The sequence below is a fragment of the Acipenser ruthenus genome, chromosome 2 (assembly GCF_902713425.1).
Source record: "Acipenser ruthenus chromosome 2, fAciRut3.2 maternal haplotype, whole genome shotgun sequence".
NCBI classification, from domain to species: Eukaryota; Metazoa; Chordata; class Actinopteri; order Acipenseriformes; family Acipenseridae; genus Acipenser; species Acipenser ruthenus.
In genome coordinates this window covers 5,734,582-5,751,930 of record NC_081190.1, presented here as the reverse complement: position 1 = coordinate 5,751,930, position 17,349 = coordinate 5,734,582, and the positions used below count along the sequence as shown (strand labels likewise).

Sequence of the window (17,349 nt, the reverse complement as noted above, 5' to 3'; positions counted from 1 at the left end):
GCAAAGATATTACAATGGATATCTTTGCCTTGAATGAACACGTTATGTATATTTCCATCTTGATTCAACATGCTGGAGCAAAACAAAGAGCACCCCTACGCCCCCCCCCCCCCCCCCCCCCCCCCCGCAGCTCAAACTTTAATCCACCTTACAGGCTTTGACATTCCTTGGACTGGTAAGCTTAACTACTGTTATAATTGATTTCGACTTTAAAGCCTTGTATTGTGTGAACTGTAAGATGTTGTGAATTTTGAGTTATTTTACTTTGGCATAGCAAAATGTCTCAAACATTTGCTGTTCTTTACCTATCATTATGTACATCGTTAGTTTTTCATGAAGTACATTAGATTCCAGTGTGGTTGGCATAGAGCAGCTCCTTAACTGATATGTGGATAACTGAATGCGAGCTGCTACACAGGAAGTGGACCTATAGTGTGGTGCCAGGATATGTTGCTGTGCTAATATTAATAATAACTTTAGAGCCTTGCTATTAATTATGTTTCCACAATTGTAATTGCTCACCAGCACCAGTGCTACTGTCAGACCAGTTCAAGGCAACACATTATTTTATGAATAGGGTAGGCAGACTCAACGGCTCATTGGTCTGCATGGTTTTCACAGGCGTTCTTGTGTCAGCATGGAAGTTATGATATTTAGTGGCTGCATTGGGGAAGTAAGCATTGTGCATGGGGCGAGTCTCCCTCTAGTGGTTCACAGTAGTCACTGTGTGCAACTCTAGCTCTTGGTCAGCAGGATCTGGTTCTGATGCTACTTGGGATGTAAATGTAAAGAAAGCCTCTTAAATTCCAGTAAACCCTTACAGATGGCTTCCAAGAAATAACCATTCCACAGTTATGTACTGGAAGCTGGCAGCAGAGCATAGCTCATACTGGGGACACTGATCCCACAGCAGCATGCACAGCACAGCCAATGAGAAACAATGATTCACTCATGCCAAACACAATTTCTAAGTCAAGCTAGATGCATGATGGAAATAGGATGTAACACCAGTAGCTGGCAGCAATACCAGTCCTTTAGTTGGGATGGATTAAACAAATAACACTATTAAAGGCATTCCTTTAATGAGAAGTTATCAGTTGTCCAGCATATTAAAAAAAAGTCTAAATTCTACTTTTCTAACAGATTTGTAACAGTTGGGAATTAAGATAATTGAAGTCTTGTTTTTATTTGACAAATCCTACTTTTTTAAATGTCCATAGTGGCCCTATTAGCTTCAGTACCATGTTAGACACTTAGACAAGACTCTTGCAAATGTCTGAGTGTGTGATATCTGTGGAGATGATACTAAGTTTACAGCTATTAAAAAACACATTCAACTCCAGGGCCACTTCAATCAAGTGTATTAGTGATCTTAGACCCCCCCCCCCCCCCCCCAAAAAAAAGACACAAATAAGGAACCGAACGTTTCCATCACATTATTTAATGATTTTTTTCTCCCTAGTAACTGCTGGCACAAACAGACCATCTCCTTTGCAATAAAGTGTGTTTGCATTCAGGAAGAGTACATAGCAGATTCTTATCGTATCCAATGGAGAGCAGCATCTGTGAGTGACTGCCTCACACAAAGTAGCCTAGGAAACGTACTGTTGAATTGAATTGGGCACGCACATCTGGGCAAGTGTCAGAATTCCAGACTGCGAAGTGTAAATATACAATATATTGTGCAGTTCTACGAGCATGACTAATTTCACAACATTGTGATTTGCAGTAAACATTTTTGGAGGAGGCTTTCATACTTGTAGCCGGGAGGTCTTTCATAATTATTCATAACTCCTCCCCCAGTGTTGTGGGGGAAAATATTCTTTGTTTCTGCTGTAACTCCCGTTTTCAATTCCACTCGCTGGCACAGCTCGTCGCGTCTCTTTTGAATATTTGGTCCAAGATTTCTGGCAGAAGAGATTTAGATATGGGCTTTAAATGTAATACTGACACTTAAATAATTACAATGTTTGAATGCAAGAAAACACATTATGCATAACTGTCAACTTCGGACTCACTAGGAGAGAGGGAGATTAAAAAAAAAAAAAACAGTAGAAATGACTGCTCTTTATTCAAACTAGGGTCCAATTCAGCCTCCTGTCCTCTCATTCCCCTCTTCTGCTCCAGCACCACTGTGCAAATTCAGCCAAATATATTTGGTTCAGCAGAGGCCACTGAGATTGAGGGAAGTTACGTCAGTACGTCGCTCGGTCTGATGACGTGGCGTAGGCAAAACATAATATAGATGGTTGTCATTATCGCAGGTTGCTATTAAAGGCTGATACATTTAAGGTATGTGTTTTTTTCCCTTTAGACTTGTATCGTAATACAATAGCTACGTCTTCGTTGAGTTAAAAATAAATACATAAATAAGTTAAAGTAATTGGTGGCATGTTAACTGTCTTGTTGAGTTGAAAACACCGGGAAGCACGTCACTGCTGCACAGCGGCCGTGAGGGATTTGCAAATATTTTTTTATGCTCAGCGTTTCAGCAATGTGACGTGGTAAACTAGTTTTATTTTTATATTAATGTTGCAGTTCGCTAAGTTTGTGCTCAGATTTAGTCTAACAATATTTACTGGTGATAAACTTGCTTATTAATGCGCCATATGCTGGTGATAATGGAAAACTTACTCGGCATTGACACATCGATTCTAATGGGCAAATAGTTTAAAATGATTACGCAAATGAACAAAACGTTTTTATTTTAATTTTATCAGTTTTGTAGGTATTTAAATGTAATCACTGTTCGATCCGCAGTGAGGAGAGTTCACGCGTTTACAGCGGCTCACGAAAACAATAATACACCTGGTCATTCTTCCCCCCAACAGCGACTGCTTTTAGTTTTTTGCTGTTAATTTCTCATCACTTCCGCTAAGGCGTTCTAAAAAAAATAATTAAAAATAACAGTTAATTTCTCACCTGTTTAATATCCTATTGTGTGTGTGTGTTTTAAAATGATTATCAGCAGCTGTTTATGCTTTCCTCTGTATTTAGCAAGCTTACTAATGATTCAGGGGGAATGCTTTTGAAATACTGAGTGTGGAGAAGCATATTAATGTGCGGAGCACTGGTGCCTAGTACAGGTGAAGCAGTGTGCACTGATCCAGTGCTGAGAAATTAGCAGGACTGATATGTATCTTCACCTGACTTCCACACAAGTGTTAAAGCATATAAAGGAGTATTTTCAGAAGCAATGTTTGCTGGAATGCAATGATCTTAGCATTTAACAACAGGGCAAGCAATTATTCCCAGCATTCTTCAGGAGGCAACTTTTAATAGCAATATTGCTGGTAATATTATTGATCTTGAACAGCAATTTCATGGATCTTCAGCATGGTTGTGTCAGAGGTTCCTGCTGCTTCATGTCTGCTGTATTTGCAGTAGTGTAGTGAAACAGAAAACTAGTTCCAAAGGATGTACTCGATTAATAATAATAAAAAAAAGGTACTGGAAAATATATTTTTATGGCTACCTGCTGTGTTGAATTTTGTGGCAAGTTTAGAACATAAAATAGTCTATCCTTGCTTTTTAAAAACCATGCTGGAATAATGATGAAAATTACATCACAGGTGGAATAGTTGCCAGCAATAACGACCCTTCTCTAACTCGCATGGCTTGGTTGGTGGCAGGCTTACTCAGTATTTTGTGCATGGACGTTTCAAAGCTGTCAGTGATCACTTGCAATTGTGGTCATTTGTAACACCCATCGTAGGACATTAACAGTTTGGAAATTAAATATTAGGAAAATGTAGATCTGTGGTAAAGATGATTACAAATCAATTGTACCCCCCCCCCCCCCCCAAAATACATACAGTATATATTATATTTTGTTTTACTGTATTAGGCTACATTCAAACAAAGGTGTATCGGTGTACCCAACTTTACATTCTGTAACAATTGTGTACGCATAACATTTCTACATTGAGTACTGTAGTGTCTGACATTCAAGAACAATGTATTTGAAACGCTACCAACAGTAACCAGGATGGAAACAATACCTCCTCACCATTGGAAGTTTGAACCATACAAATTGAGATGCTGATCTAATTGTCTCTTGCTTAAAACACAAGGTGTACACAGCTGTGCTACCCTAAGTTGCAATGCTATTAACTTATAGTTTTCTTTTTCGTCCCACACAAAGCAAGAATGACGGGTAAAAGCCAGCAGAGTGGTTACCAACCAGCCACGGGAGTTCAGCCAGCTAATGGAGGACGTGCCTATGTTTTTGCAAACAATCTGAATTTGGAAAATGAGTTTTCTGAAGATGATGGGGATTGCTATGAGCTGCGATCAAGAGGAAAGGAAAAAGTTCGCAGAAGCACATCCAGAGACAGATCAAATGACATTGTGTATTTGGTGAGAGACATTAAGGAGGGAGACACCTTAAATGCCATTGCTCTTCAGTATTTCTGCTCGGTAAGCCATATTTATTTTCTGTTTTGATATGTTTTTTTGTCGACATGACACTGCACCATTTCCTTACTTGCATAAAAATACTTTATGTATTTATTTTCTGTTATGATTGCATCTGGTTGCTTGGTTTTACTCTTTAAACAATAGAGTATACTACATAGGATTTTAATGAATACAAGTTACAGTTCAGAATGAGTTCTGTGTTGTATCGTTGCAACGGAAAAGTTATTCAATTAGATATCTTTCAATACTAGTATAAAACTAAATAGTTTAATAATAACATATGTGATTATATTTTGAAATATTCTCATTCTGTGAATATTTCATTAAAGAAATAATGCATGAAAAAATGCAATACAGTATTAGCATGCAAACAAGCATCCACCATGTTTAAACACAATAGCATTAAGATTTAGTACATTATTTCCAAGACCTTTTTGACCATGGGATTGCCTTGCATGTTTGAAGCTTGTCAATAGGTTACATCAGACCTAATAATTGAATACATATCGCAGAAAGTAACTATTATTTGAAAATAATTAAATACAGATTGCAGAAAGTAATTATTTGAACATATTTAAATATGGTTTATGGAAAGCAGTTATTTGAAAATAATTAAATGAGTAGTTGAAATACATTTAAATACTTTAAACTCTTCATAAATATGTAACTGTAACATACAGCAGCCTAATTGTTATCCTGCATTCTAAGCAGGTTAAGCCTTTTTAACCACTCTATTATCTTTTGGAAACTGCTGTATTTCAATTAGATTTAATTTGATCAATTCATTGAAATATTTGAATATTTTATTTCAATGGGTAAATATCTGAAAACAATGAAGTATCTTTAACCACTGGTTTATGGCCTGTTTTGAAGTTATTGAATTGAACATGTTTAGCATTTTCCTCATCAGAACGTGGTAATTGCAAGACTTGGTACATAATTCTACATTTAGAGTAATAATTAGGTTTTAGTTTTTGATTATTCATTAACTATTTGGGAATAGTTGGACATATATATATATATAATTTTTTATTTATTTTTTTCAAGTAGTGTATATATATAATATACATATTTTCAAATAGTATTTGTTTTCTGCAAAAAAAAAAAAACTAAATACTTTCAAATAATATTTGACTTTGTGAAATTAATATTTGAATATTTAAAAACTCAATTGATTTATTCAAGAATAGATGGTGTTTGCAAATAAAATATCAAATACAACTGTATTTGTCCCAGGTCTGGGTTAAATACACAATTCCTGTTGTATTTCACATTACAGGTTGCAGATATCAAGAGGGCCAACAACCTTCTTAATGAACAGGACTTTTTTGCCCTGAGGTCTTTAAAAATGCCTGTGAAAAAGTTCAGTGTCTTGACGGAGACCCACAGCCCCTCCGTGCTGAAGCAGCTCTCACCAGCTGATCACAGCACCCCAGAAGCACAGGAAGCCGAAGCCGCCTTGGACTCTTCTTCCTCGACGGAGAGCGTGGGAAACTACCTGCAGGAGGTGGACAAGGACATTGAGCAGCTGGTGAAGTCCAGTGACTCCTCCAGAGGAAGCTTGAACGAGGTGGTCTCCTCCCTTTCACCACCGCGGCAGCTCGGGGAAGCTGAACGCAGAGTATCTGTCCGCAAAGATCCTTACTATGGGGCAGATTGGGGTATGAGGTGGTGGATGGCTGTGACAATCATGCTTGTTGTTGGGATTATTACTCCTGTGTTTTACCTTCTTTACTATGAGGTTTTGATGAAAGCGGACATCAGCCATCATTTGACGTCTGAGTCGCTTGGTTCAGTTTCCGTGATCCCCACACAGCACCCGGAACTGTTAAACGTAAAATCGGGGGAAGCAGTACCTAGGGAGGTTCATGAACATTTCAACCTGAATAATCCTGTTCCTTCTCTGCACAGGGATGACACGTAGTCGGTGCTTGAAAACAGTCTCCATAAACAATTCCCTTGGACCACGTCCAGTAATGGTAGTTGTTTCTTTATAAAGGTGCAATCTTAAACATAATGGACAACAGAAAACATTTTAAATAAAAAATAAAAAATCTCTTTCAATGCATAAAATATGTACTTTACGTAGAGATATTATGGTGGGCACACCTGTGTTTTACTTTTTTTAAAACAGTTGGTATATGTATTGTAGTTGAGACTACTCTGAAGCTGCCACTATGTTATGCTCAGGAATATACCAGTACTAAACTATTCAGGGCATTAACTTACGATCAATGAAGAGGATACTTCGTAACTTAAGTTTACTTCTTGCAATCTGCAACATTAATATTCATTGCTTTGCAGAACCCAACCATATTATAGTGCAAGCAGACATATATACTGTATTCCTTTGACTTAAGACATACTTTTTGAACAATTTTTTGCATCTCAAAAATAGCCTGCCTTAAATTTGAGTACAGTATAGTGATGCATGTATTAAAAGACACACAAAAGACATGACTACCCGAATACACAAACAGCAACGTAACTGACTGCCAAGAAAAGACGAACAAAACGTCAGTGCCTAAATAGACAAGCAGCAACATGACTTACTGCCGAGAAAAGACGAACCAAAACGTTACTGACCGATTGCCAATCATCCATGACATAGAGGCAGCCATTTTCAAAAAAAGTTATTAGCTTCTAACAAGCAGTACCAGCTTGGACAGATCGGAAATGCTGATCACACCCCCGTATCCCAAGCAATACCACAGTTCACAAATTGGGAGAAAAACAGGTGTGAGTAATGAGAAGTAGCACATAACTAATACTCTGTGTGATAGCAGACTGCCTCCATATGCGTAATTGAGGTTGTAAATGCATATTTATTTGATGTTTTATTTTTTCCTCATTGAGGGTGGGAAATTTGGGCTGTGTCTTAAATTCAAAGGAATGCGGGGTGTGTGTAATATATAATATATATATATGGATAGGAACTTTTGGTAAGTTCTTGAGCACTTGCAGCAATCTACACAAGTTAATGCCCTATTTTAATAAAAGCATTGACTGCTTTTCATATATGTGAAATAATTATTATGTTAACTGCATGGTCATTAATTTTAATACATTTACAGTATGTGTGATGTTGAAATGTTCCACTAAATTAATATTTTAAAGTTTACATTTTCTGATTGAATTGTATATAGAACTGTTGAAGACTGGCTTATCTGATGGTTACAAGCAGTCATCTGTATAGGTATGTGCTTTCTCCATATGGATAAATGGGCAAGAAAAGCATTGTTAAACACAAAGAATAAATATATTTTGGTACAGTAGTATATTGATTTGGTTTCATTCTTTGTTTATATGTTACTACTTTGTGTAAAGGTTGTCTCTTTTTGTGTCTCAGTTTGGGTAAGGTGACCACAATGCGAAGTTGAGCAGTTCTGGCTGCTCAAACTGTACAACATAATTTACTGTTATAGGAGACAACTAACCCACAGTGTATTTAACTTATTTTGAATCACAAAAACAAAGATTGTACTTAAGCACTGATATTAAACAGTGTTGTGTCATAGATTAGGAGGCAGTGTGGTCCAGTGGTTAAAGTCCAGGGCTTGTAACCAGAAGGTCATCGGTTCAAATCCCACCCACTGACTGACTCAGTGTGTGACCCTGAGCAAGTCACTTAACCTCCTTGTGCTCCGTCCTGTGGATGAGATGTTAAATCAATGTCCTATTGTAAGTGACTGCATATAAAGCACAGTTCACAGCCTACCTCTGTAAAGCACTTTGTGATGGTGGTCCACTATGAAAGGCGCTATATAAAATAAAGATATTATAAGTTCTATACATGAGAAAAGATTTTAACAAATCATTAACAGTGATTAGCTAATTTTTTCATGGTTTGTCAGCTGGTAGATGTCCATGAAATATTGGTGTGTAATAGAGAATGTATTAAACGTAATATGGCAATTATATCACTTAAGATCACTAGCTTTCACTTGTTCGTCCAGCTATGAATCAGATGACATCATCACGTTGTCTCATTCTCAGTACAGTAACTACTACAAGTGGGATCCTGTCAAGGTCAAGCATACGATTGTAAGTCGCCCTGGATAAGGGCGTCTGCTAAGAAATAAATAATAATAATAATAATAAGCAAAAACAATTACTTTTTTTCAGGCAGTGGAAATGTTTTTTTTTACAACTGAAAGGCAAATGATCAGTGCCAGCTCTCATTGTTCACCCATGTCATAATAGGGACGGTCGCAAGACCTTTTGAAAGAGAACCAACACAATCCAAACACCATGTTAGATATTAGAAAGGAAAGCAAGACACCGCTTCAATCTGTAGCATTTTATTCTGCCTATTTGCAAACATATAAAAACTCAAATTGTGTTTTCCAAATTGACACCACTGGCTTCAGCAAAACTCAAGTTTTCAAAAAATGCCATTTATATTAAAATAAAAATTGCATAGTTTATTTCAATCAGATATAAAGTATCCATAGCCAGACTGCCACATTTATGTCTATGGATCCCATGTGTGGGGTACCAGTCCACCTCTGTAAGTGCATTAAGTAACATATTTACACAGCAGGTACTGCCATAGAATACTATTTGAGTTTAAAGTGAAGGTCCATTGAGTGGCTATACCACAAAGCACACCATTTTGCAAAGACATTACCTGCAAAGTTCATATACCTGCAGAGTGTTCAGAGAGATCTAATGCACCCTGGCTGTCTATTAAGAGTATCAATTTAAAGATAACCACGCAAAAGCAGGGAGTTCCAATGAATCCTCACACCTCTTATACAGAGATATACAAATATGCACAGATGTTAACAATAAGTGTTTTTAAATATCTATAATATGCTATTAAATTATTAGAGGTAGAATGTTTGAAAACTGACTTGTGGGCTGAGCTTGCTAGACAACACAAGTTACAGTAATTGTATTAACCTGTTTTACTTAGTGAGCATGGCCTATTCATATTTCAAGTACTGTAGGATATGAATTTTTTCCCAAAATTACTCTGAAGATTTACATGATTTTTATAACAGATACATAATCTGGAGAAATGAACCATACCTTTCAATCCGTGCAAATGTAGTTTTAAATAAACAGGAATATCATGACGTGGACATTTTTTCATTAGCAATTGTAAACGAAGCCATTTTGTACAGGGTCACAATTTGCATTGTGTACAAACATGCAAAACTCCCTAGTTAAACATACCCAGAACCCTACTTCATGGAAATGGAATTCTAGAAAGCAGGCTTTTCACTGGTGCTGCGTGGCTGATTGTATGGGTTGCAGTGGGGCTCATTTGTACAGAAATGCTTCTTATTGAATGACACCAGTCATACTCTCAATAGCAAAACCGCACAGGTTGTTTTTTATGTTGATATTTATCATCATATCATAAAATAACCATTCATTCACTGAGAAGTGCCTGCAGCTGTTGTATGCAATCAGATGTAAATGCACAGTACAGTTAGTAAGTTGCTTCATCAACGTTGTCATCACTGCCCCCGCCAAAGTCATCCCCATCTTCAAAGTATGAAGCAATGTAGTCATTTTCCTATGCATAGAAAAAAAAACTGAATCAGTATATTTGTATATTCTGTTCTGTTCCAGCAGCAAGAGAAATGGCAAAATAGAGTAGGCTTCAACTCCCAGCAGTGTTTACTTTGGTTTAATTTTTATTCACACATCCAGCTCAGGAATCAAAAAACAATACACTTCACAACTTTCACTAGGAAGTGTCTGCCTAAAGAAGCATTATACTGTATACACATGCTCCCTTCTGGAATAACAATGCTAGCTCCCTGCTCATTGCAATCAGAATGATCTGGAATATTTGTTTTATTTAATTTTTCTTATGGCAGATGAGTGAAAATGGAACTCTTTCAGTTTTATTCCCCTGTTGATTTATGACCAAAACAATAAGGATTATATTGCTGCGACACATACAACACAACATACAATAAAGGCAAAGTAACATGTTTATTGTAAACCATGCAGTGTGTTCTGTAAGCCTTAAATACAGTGGGAGAAGAGTTTGAGTGAACTGAACTTCTGTTACATAGCTTTTTTATTCCTTTGAACCATTTTTGCCGCATGCCCAAGCCCTCACACCCCCAATAGGTTAAACATTCTTATTCCTGTCTTGTGTTTGCTGACCAACTGTATATGAGACATCAATGGGAACCTGTACCACACTGTCGTTATTAGAAATACAATTAAAAGGCTGGTGAGAAAGTAGATGGGGGGGAAAAAAACAACCTAAAAGCTAACATTACAGGCTTCTTGCACTGTGGTTACTTTATAACACACAAACATTTCCGTTAGTAGTGTATCTGTTTTAAATTGCAATACAATATTGAAAGGGAAGACAATTACCTCCTCAAACTCCTCCTCATCATACTCCTCCTCTGCTGCTTCTTCCTCCTCCTCCTCCTCTTCTGGTTTCTTCTTCTCTTCTCCTTCACCATCAGACTTCCCTTCTTCATCCTTCTTTTCCAGCTCCTAGAACAGATTTAGACCAGTATATTTGATCTCGATCCTTTAGAGTGATAATCAATTCACACCTAAAAAACTTTATTTTTCAAAATCATTACACCCCCAAGATACTGTAGGCTTTGTGCACCCCATTTATAGAACTTAACAGAGGTTGTGGTCAATTGTCAGTAGGTCTTGATTCGAAAAATTTTGTGAAGTGCAATTCATGTTTTAACAGATCACAACAAAAGTAACAATATCTATGCACACATTTATACCATGGCACTTACCTCCAATTTACTAACAATGTCCACTTTTTCTTTACTTGGTGCAATTTTTGGTTTTGTTTTAACATCTGTAAAGGAGAGATCAGAGTTTCATGTTCCATGAGGTAAAATAAATGGAACTATAATGGAACACTGAAATACAGTTCAGATTGCCAGTATGTAGGGAGAGGGACTGCCAATACAGTGTGTATCTTTCAATATCTGTGTCTCTCTCTCTCTCTCCCTCTCTCTCTCTCTATAGATAGTCTCTCTCGCTCTCTCTCTCTCTAATATATATATATATATATATATATATATATATATATATATATATATATATATATATATATATATATATATTATATAGAATAAAGATACATTTAGTTAAGGGAATTCCAGCAAAATACCAGTTTTATAATCGGTCATTACTAGTGTGTTTTAATTGATATAGAAATTCTAATATGCTACGTTCACCTCAGGTTTATGTTTTCTGTAAAATTATTAGTATTGTTTTGTTCTATTTTTTTACTTACTGGATATCTTTTTCTTTTTTCTTATGGGCATCAGCTCTCTTGGGAGTCGTCTCCAATCTGCACGACATGAGTGACAAAATGGCGTGAAAGTTTTTTGTTCTTCTTTAATATAATGTTAAGGCACTATCTCAAGGCCTGTTGCCTGTATTGTTGATGGTCAGAGGATTCTGTGCCACTGAAACGGTCAACTTTAACACGGAAACACCTACAATGGAACTTGACTGCAATATAAGGCTGTGAGAGTGTGGAGGCAGCAGATTTGTAAAATTGGTGCCATAAATGGGTTAGTGTTTCTTTTACAATATACACAATAACTTAATCAATAGAAACATCGAATAAAGATGTGTACTAACTGTGAAGCCAATATGTCAGTGTTAAGTCTTTATCACCTGAACGATACCAATATACAGTCAGCACTCACATATCCGACTCTATATAATGTTAACTTCAGTGACCGTTAAAAAAGAGTGCCACGCATATCTGATTATTTCATTTTGGCCCGTTTCAACCCTTGTCCATTTTTCAGGGAACACAAAAAAGATACAATGTCAAATACACAGCTAACAGGACTGTGTTTCCAAATAAATAGGCTTCCATTTAGATGTACTGTAGTTGGTTACAGTATTTTAATTCAGAACGATATGATTCTGAAAATATCAGATCAGTTTCAAACCAGATGTTCAGATCAGAAAAACAGCTCATCCAATGAGTCATGGTCAGCTCTGATTTACCTGGTGTCCATGTGCTGGCCATCTCTTTATTATATTCCTGCAAATACTTTTCTTTGTATCTTGCAACATCTATGGGAAACAAAAAAGGGTACAGCAGAAGATAATTTTGTTTATTCATAATTTACAGATACAGTAGGTAATAACCATGGTCAAAATTTAAAAATGGAGTGCCTTCTGCAATCTTTGTTAAACATATTGAAACTTGATACTTGCTAAATGAAAAACGTTTTCTAATCCACTGATGTACTGCTGCTTTGTTCTGTTAGTGCTCTCAGGTGTTTAGGCTTGAGTGGTAGCTAGTTTTGTGAGACCCTCAAGTTTCAAGGCTTCAGTGCAGTGTGACCGTTACATACTGTAATAGACAAAACAATCATATATTTGGTATTTAATGTGTTGGTTTGCCTGGAGTATTTATGAATAGACAGATAGCAGTGCATTAAGTATTGTAGTGTGTTGTTTGAACGCCTCCAGCCTGGGATGATTGCAAATTGTTTAGGAGTTGCTAAATGATTCAGTGTTTTGTAATGTGAGAATGAACCCTGGTGTGGAGGAGAGGTTCATTTCAACTCATAATACAAGTACAGTCGCTTATAGAAAACTGCCATTCCTATGCAATTTCTTTGACCGACTGAATCTTCGTGATATGTAAAACTATGAAATTATTCCTTGCATTTTGTGGAATACACTTCAAGATAGACAGACAGCACCCATTAATGAAAACCAAGTTTAGTTTTTGCTTGCATGGCAAAACTAACAGAGCTAAAACATAATGATGCATCTTACAGATACAGTCTTCAGATGCAATTTACACTTGCCTTTCTTCACACTCGGAAAATCCATATGGTAAGGTAACGATTGCATAGTTTCTTTTAACTCATGTTTTAAGGCCAGCATATAATCTTCATCCTCTCCTGTTTTCAAGGGCAATGGTTTGTAATCTGTTGGCTGTAACAAAAACTGACTTTAATTTGTGGTTTGCATTCAGTAAAAATACAGGTTAATAAAACAAGGGGTCCCCTGAGTGGCTCATCCAGTTAAAGCGCTGCCTCTGGGAGTGCAGGATGAGTCACACAGCTTGGACGGCACCAGTTCACATCCAGGTTGTGCAAAGAGGCAGAGCTTTGCCGGGGACCCCGAAGGGGGCGTCACATTGGCTCTGACGCTCCCGGGGTGGGGGGTGGGAAACTGGCAGGGATTGCTTCTCCTCTTCACGCACAGCAAACCCTACTGGCCAGACACTGAGCACATTCAGAGTGGATAAAAAGCAGGGCTGATCTCTGTTCTCCAGGATCGGTAGCCCGCCCACCTCTGCTCTGACTTTAGGCTTGTGAGATCGGAGGATCTCACATGCCCTAAGAACATCTGTGCTATGATGGGAATCGCTGCAGTGAGGAGAAAAAACACAATTGGACATTGCAAATTGGGGGAAAATAAATAAAAAATGTATGTTACCTCTTTTTATTAGCAGTTTGGAATATATGTTCTTTGCTTGTTTATTTTTCTATTACACCAACATTAAATATATTTTGCTTCCTTACATCACATTACAACCTATGCTGTAGAAGGACGTAGTGGCCCTCTCATTTATAGTGGTCTCATTCAAGCTAGATTGCTCCTTCGAAAATGTTTGCGACTGGTTTTCATTAACCTAAAACTAAGAACTGTACCTTAATAAAGCAGAACCAGTATTATACAATATTTACCAACTTTAACTGTAATCTATGGAAATGCATAGAGCAGAGCCTTTGGGCCTACAGATATCGAGAGGGTAACCTGGAAAGGAATAAGCAACAGTCCCCACAAGGTAATAGTTCAGTACTCACAGGGTATACCTGCCGTGGCTGATACGCAACATCTGGTAGAGCTTCACCCCTGCCCAGGCCAAGCGCCTCGATGTTAAAGGTAAATGAGGCACGTCCCCGACCTCTTCCTGCCATCACGGCTCTGGAACAAACCCCTCGCTTGTGCTGTGGGTCGCTTTATTGGCAGGTTATAATGGCAAAGACTTTTTCTTGCAATGGTCATCAAAATGGGCAATTCTTTACAACTTTCAAGACACATTCTCACCATGTTGGGGATGAGTTACAAAGGTATCCTTCTCAAATCACATGTGGGCAAAATATCATATCACCCATAACTACTAAACATGCAGTAGTGCTGAATTGAAAAACACTAAAAGAAACTACAATTCAATGAGTTTTCCGACTAGTGAAATGTGATATTACACACACATTTAAAAAATAATCAACTCTGGAACCAAATACTATATTCATGAGTAATATGTACTACAACACAATAGAACTTCACCACCACCACCACTTTTGAAATGGTAAAGGTGTTTGGGGGTATTCAGCCCCCTCACTATACAAAAGTGGAGCTACTCCTCTCCAAACTGTTGTTCACACTAAAACTTAAGTATTGAATTAACATATAATAAAACCAATGTCAGATGCCATAACAAAACTATAAAGCCCTGCAGCCTATGTGCATCTTTTGACAAGTTCCATCTTTGAACATCAATGTGAACAGGAGTATACAGGCTGCAGTAGTGCACAAGATTCATGCTGAACTTCAGGTAACATGTTATGTGGGAAGTGCACTTTATGCAGTCCGACAAATCATCATAACCGGTCACTGTTGACCGTCCAACTCTTGATTTTGTGATGGCTGACTCAGGAAATCAGAGGGGACATTTAATCTGCCAATAGGATGCAATAGTCCCACCTCGGTCAACTTTGTTAAGCAGAGGACGGTAAACTGCTCAGTAAACCAAAAACTTTAGTTCTGTACTTTGGTTACAACAAACCTTTTTTTAGGGTGACCATACAAAAATAATTAATTAACAAATAGCATAGACCATCCTCTACTTAGCATCTCTATTTTATCATATGCCCCATTGATTGTTACAGCTCAGATACGTGTTTACTAAAACACATGTTTGTAAACACATGAGACTAGTAAAACAGAACTACTGGTGACGCTGACAGAACGTTACCAGCACACCGAAGTCCAAATTATGACACTACAAAATATCAATACTTACAGTATGGCCGCACGGCTTGGGGAATCTGAGAATGTTTTATTCAAGACTATTAGGCTACAATGAACGTGAATAAGTATTAACTAAAACTTTGGAAAAAATACATCAGCAACGGTTGCAGTACATTCCTGAATAACATTGAAGAGCTAATCAGGCGTCAGCGTTTTGAGTTTCATTTTTTCAATGTAACTCGTGTCAACATATACAAAAATAAACATACAAACCAAACGCCAGTGTATTCATTTTAATCTGCAATAATAACAATGTAAATAAATCTCACATGAAAGAGACTTATCCTAACCTGGTTGACACAGTATTACTTGAAAACGCTGGTTCACGGCTACACTGCTACTGCACTCGGGTACACTCGTAACCACGCTGCCTCCGCTTGCTTGCTTGCTAGCAGGAGATTCCACAGCGCACGCGCAGTAGCAAAGGGCGTGATATTCTAGTCACCGGCTGTTTCCCTGATGACGTCGGTATGAAACTAAATTGTACTCAACACTTAACCATATTCAGAAAAATACGATGAAACATTCATTATTTATGTGTTGTCACGGGGAAGTTAATAGATGAGCCTTTAATCAAATTGGGACTCAAAAATGGATTCTGGAATTTCCAGTCAATAGAAATTGTATTGGTTTTAAGATGAACCTTTTCAGCCTTGTCATCATTTTATTTCTCTGAATCTAATTAATCTGTATCCACAGTTCAAAGCAATATTTGATCCTCTTTCCCTACATTGCTGACTGCCAATGTGACATGTGTGGTGCCTGTTTTAGAAGTTACCATTGCAGAAACCCATTTTTGGTCAGCTAATGATTCTTTTATTCAGAGTAATAGGCTTGTATTGTATATATTAACATCAAAGATGCAATACAATAACTTGTATTTTAAATTATTTCTGAATATGCTGGGAGTATCATGTGCTCAATGGTTCATAAAAGCAAAAACATATTTTTCCCATTAATTTAATATCTTGTTATACTTGGCCTGCAAAATGTCTAAAATGTTAACATTCATGAGTCTCATAACAATGGAGACCTCAAGGATGAAGGCAGACAGAAGATTATTCATTTGTACCCAGCTGCAGAACAAGATGACCTGACATCACCCACAATAGGTTCTGTCAGTAATGTATGGAATTATGATAGATTTCTAAAATGAGACACATGTCACGGAAATAATCCCTGACAAAGCATATACTGAAAAAGAGGCTCACCTTTCTATTTTTAACCAGCAAAATGTAACATTTGTGACATATAATACAAATGTTGCTTGAGTGAATGTGTGTGCACATGTGACATGGTCACTCATTGCAGTAGTATTATATAAGATAAGGTGGGTTACTATCATTATAAAAGGAGAGATTTCCACTGGTATGTGTTGCTCTACAGTTATATACAGGGTAAACTACTTAACCCGAATGCACACATTGATTAAAAAAAGGAACCTGCTTTTCTTTTTTTATAACTATCTAAGCTAGAAATGAAACTAAATAAACTCAATGACAAATGTTTTGACATTTTTTTTCAATGTCTTCTCCTCATATAACATTAGGTAGTCCAAGATTAGTACTAATCAGGGTCTGTTTTACATTTGTTGAATGGTAGTGAAATAACCAAGGCTTTATTTTCGACTTAAACTCTGGGGAAGCCAATTGTAACCACAAAAATATGTCCTTTCACGTAACGTTGGTTACAGATTATAGACCCCAACCTGAGCCTTAAACTTTTCTGATGCAGTTCTCATCAGAAACTATGTGAAGGTCCGGTGGGGTCATGCCACCTGTAGGAGGTGAATGGGGAGAGGAAACCAAGCACTTCCATCAGTGTTGTGGAATGTTCTCATTGCTAGATATGTTTCTAAAGCCTTGATGAAGACCCTCAAATACTCATGTGTGTTAAAATGGG

At 37.2% G+C, this 17,349-nt stretch overlaps 2 protein-coding genes and 1 long non-coding RNA gene across 6 annotated transcripts; 1 reads left to right on the top strand and 2 right to left on the bottom strand.

The window, feature by feature from the left end:
• The first annotated feature begins 2,174 nt into the window (after positions 1 to 2,174).
• Positions 2,175 to 7,694, top strand: LOC117403937 (lysM and putative peptidoglycan-binding domain-containing protein 3-like). Of its 3 annotated transcripts, none has more exons than XM_058987295.1 (3): positions 2,175 to 2,292; positions 4,145 to 4,419; positions 5,699 to 7,694. In XM_058987295.1, the coding sequence occupies exons 2-3, from the start codon at positions 4,150 to 4,152 to the stop codon at positions 6,341 to 6,343; spliced, it is 915 nt and encodes a 304-aa protein (XP_058843278.1). In that variant the 5' UTR covers positions 2,175 to 2,292; positions 4,145 to 4,149; the 3' UTR covers positions 6,344 to 7,694. The 3 variants fall into 3 exon arrangements, with proteins under 3 accessions (XP_058843278.1, XP_058843282.1, XP_058843285.1); XM_058987299.1 differs by lacking the exon at positions 2,175 to 2,292 and adding an exon at positions 2,320 to 2,504; XM_058987302.1 differs by lacking the exon at positions 2,175 to 2,292 and adding an exon at positions 3,424 to 3,447.
• A 1,010-nt stretch (positions 7,695 to 8,704) lies between these two features.
• On the bottom strand, positions 8,705 to 12,508 carry LOC117403789 (DNA-directed RNA polymerase III subunit RPC7-like). Its single transcript, XM_034911920.2, has 5 exons — positions 12,397 to 12,508; positions 11,666 to 11,722; positions 11,157 to 11,221; positions 10,768 to 10,893; positions 8,705 to 9,946 (listed from the first exon to the last, which is right to left on the bottom strand). Exons 1-5 carry the CDS (start codon positions 12,416 to 12,418, stop codon positions 9,860 to 9,862), a joined length of 357 nt encoding a protein of 118 aa, XP_034767811.2. The 5' UTR covers positions 12,419 to 12,508; the 3' UTR covers positions 8,705 to 9,859.
• Positions 12,509 to 13,083: 575 nt separating this feature from the next.
• LOC131697555 (uncharacterized) lies at positions 13,084 to 15,846 on the bottom strand. 2 transcript variants are annotated; one of them, XR_009307374.1, is made up of 3 exons: positions 15,738 to 15,846; positions 14,220 to 14,373; positions 13,084 to 13,341 (listed from the first exon to the last, which is right to left on the bottom strand). It is a non-coding gene; the product is annotated as an uncharacterized LOC131697555 (long non-coding RNA). The 2 variants fall into 2 exon arrangements; XR_009307376.1 differs by lacking the exon at positions 15,738 to 15,846 and adding an exon at positions 15,440 to 15,731.
• Between the last annotated feature and the right edge of the window lie 1,503 nt (positions 15,847 to 17,349).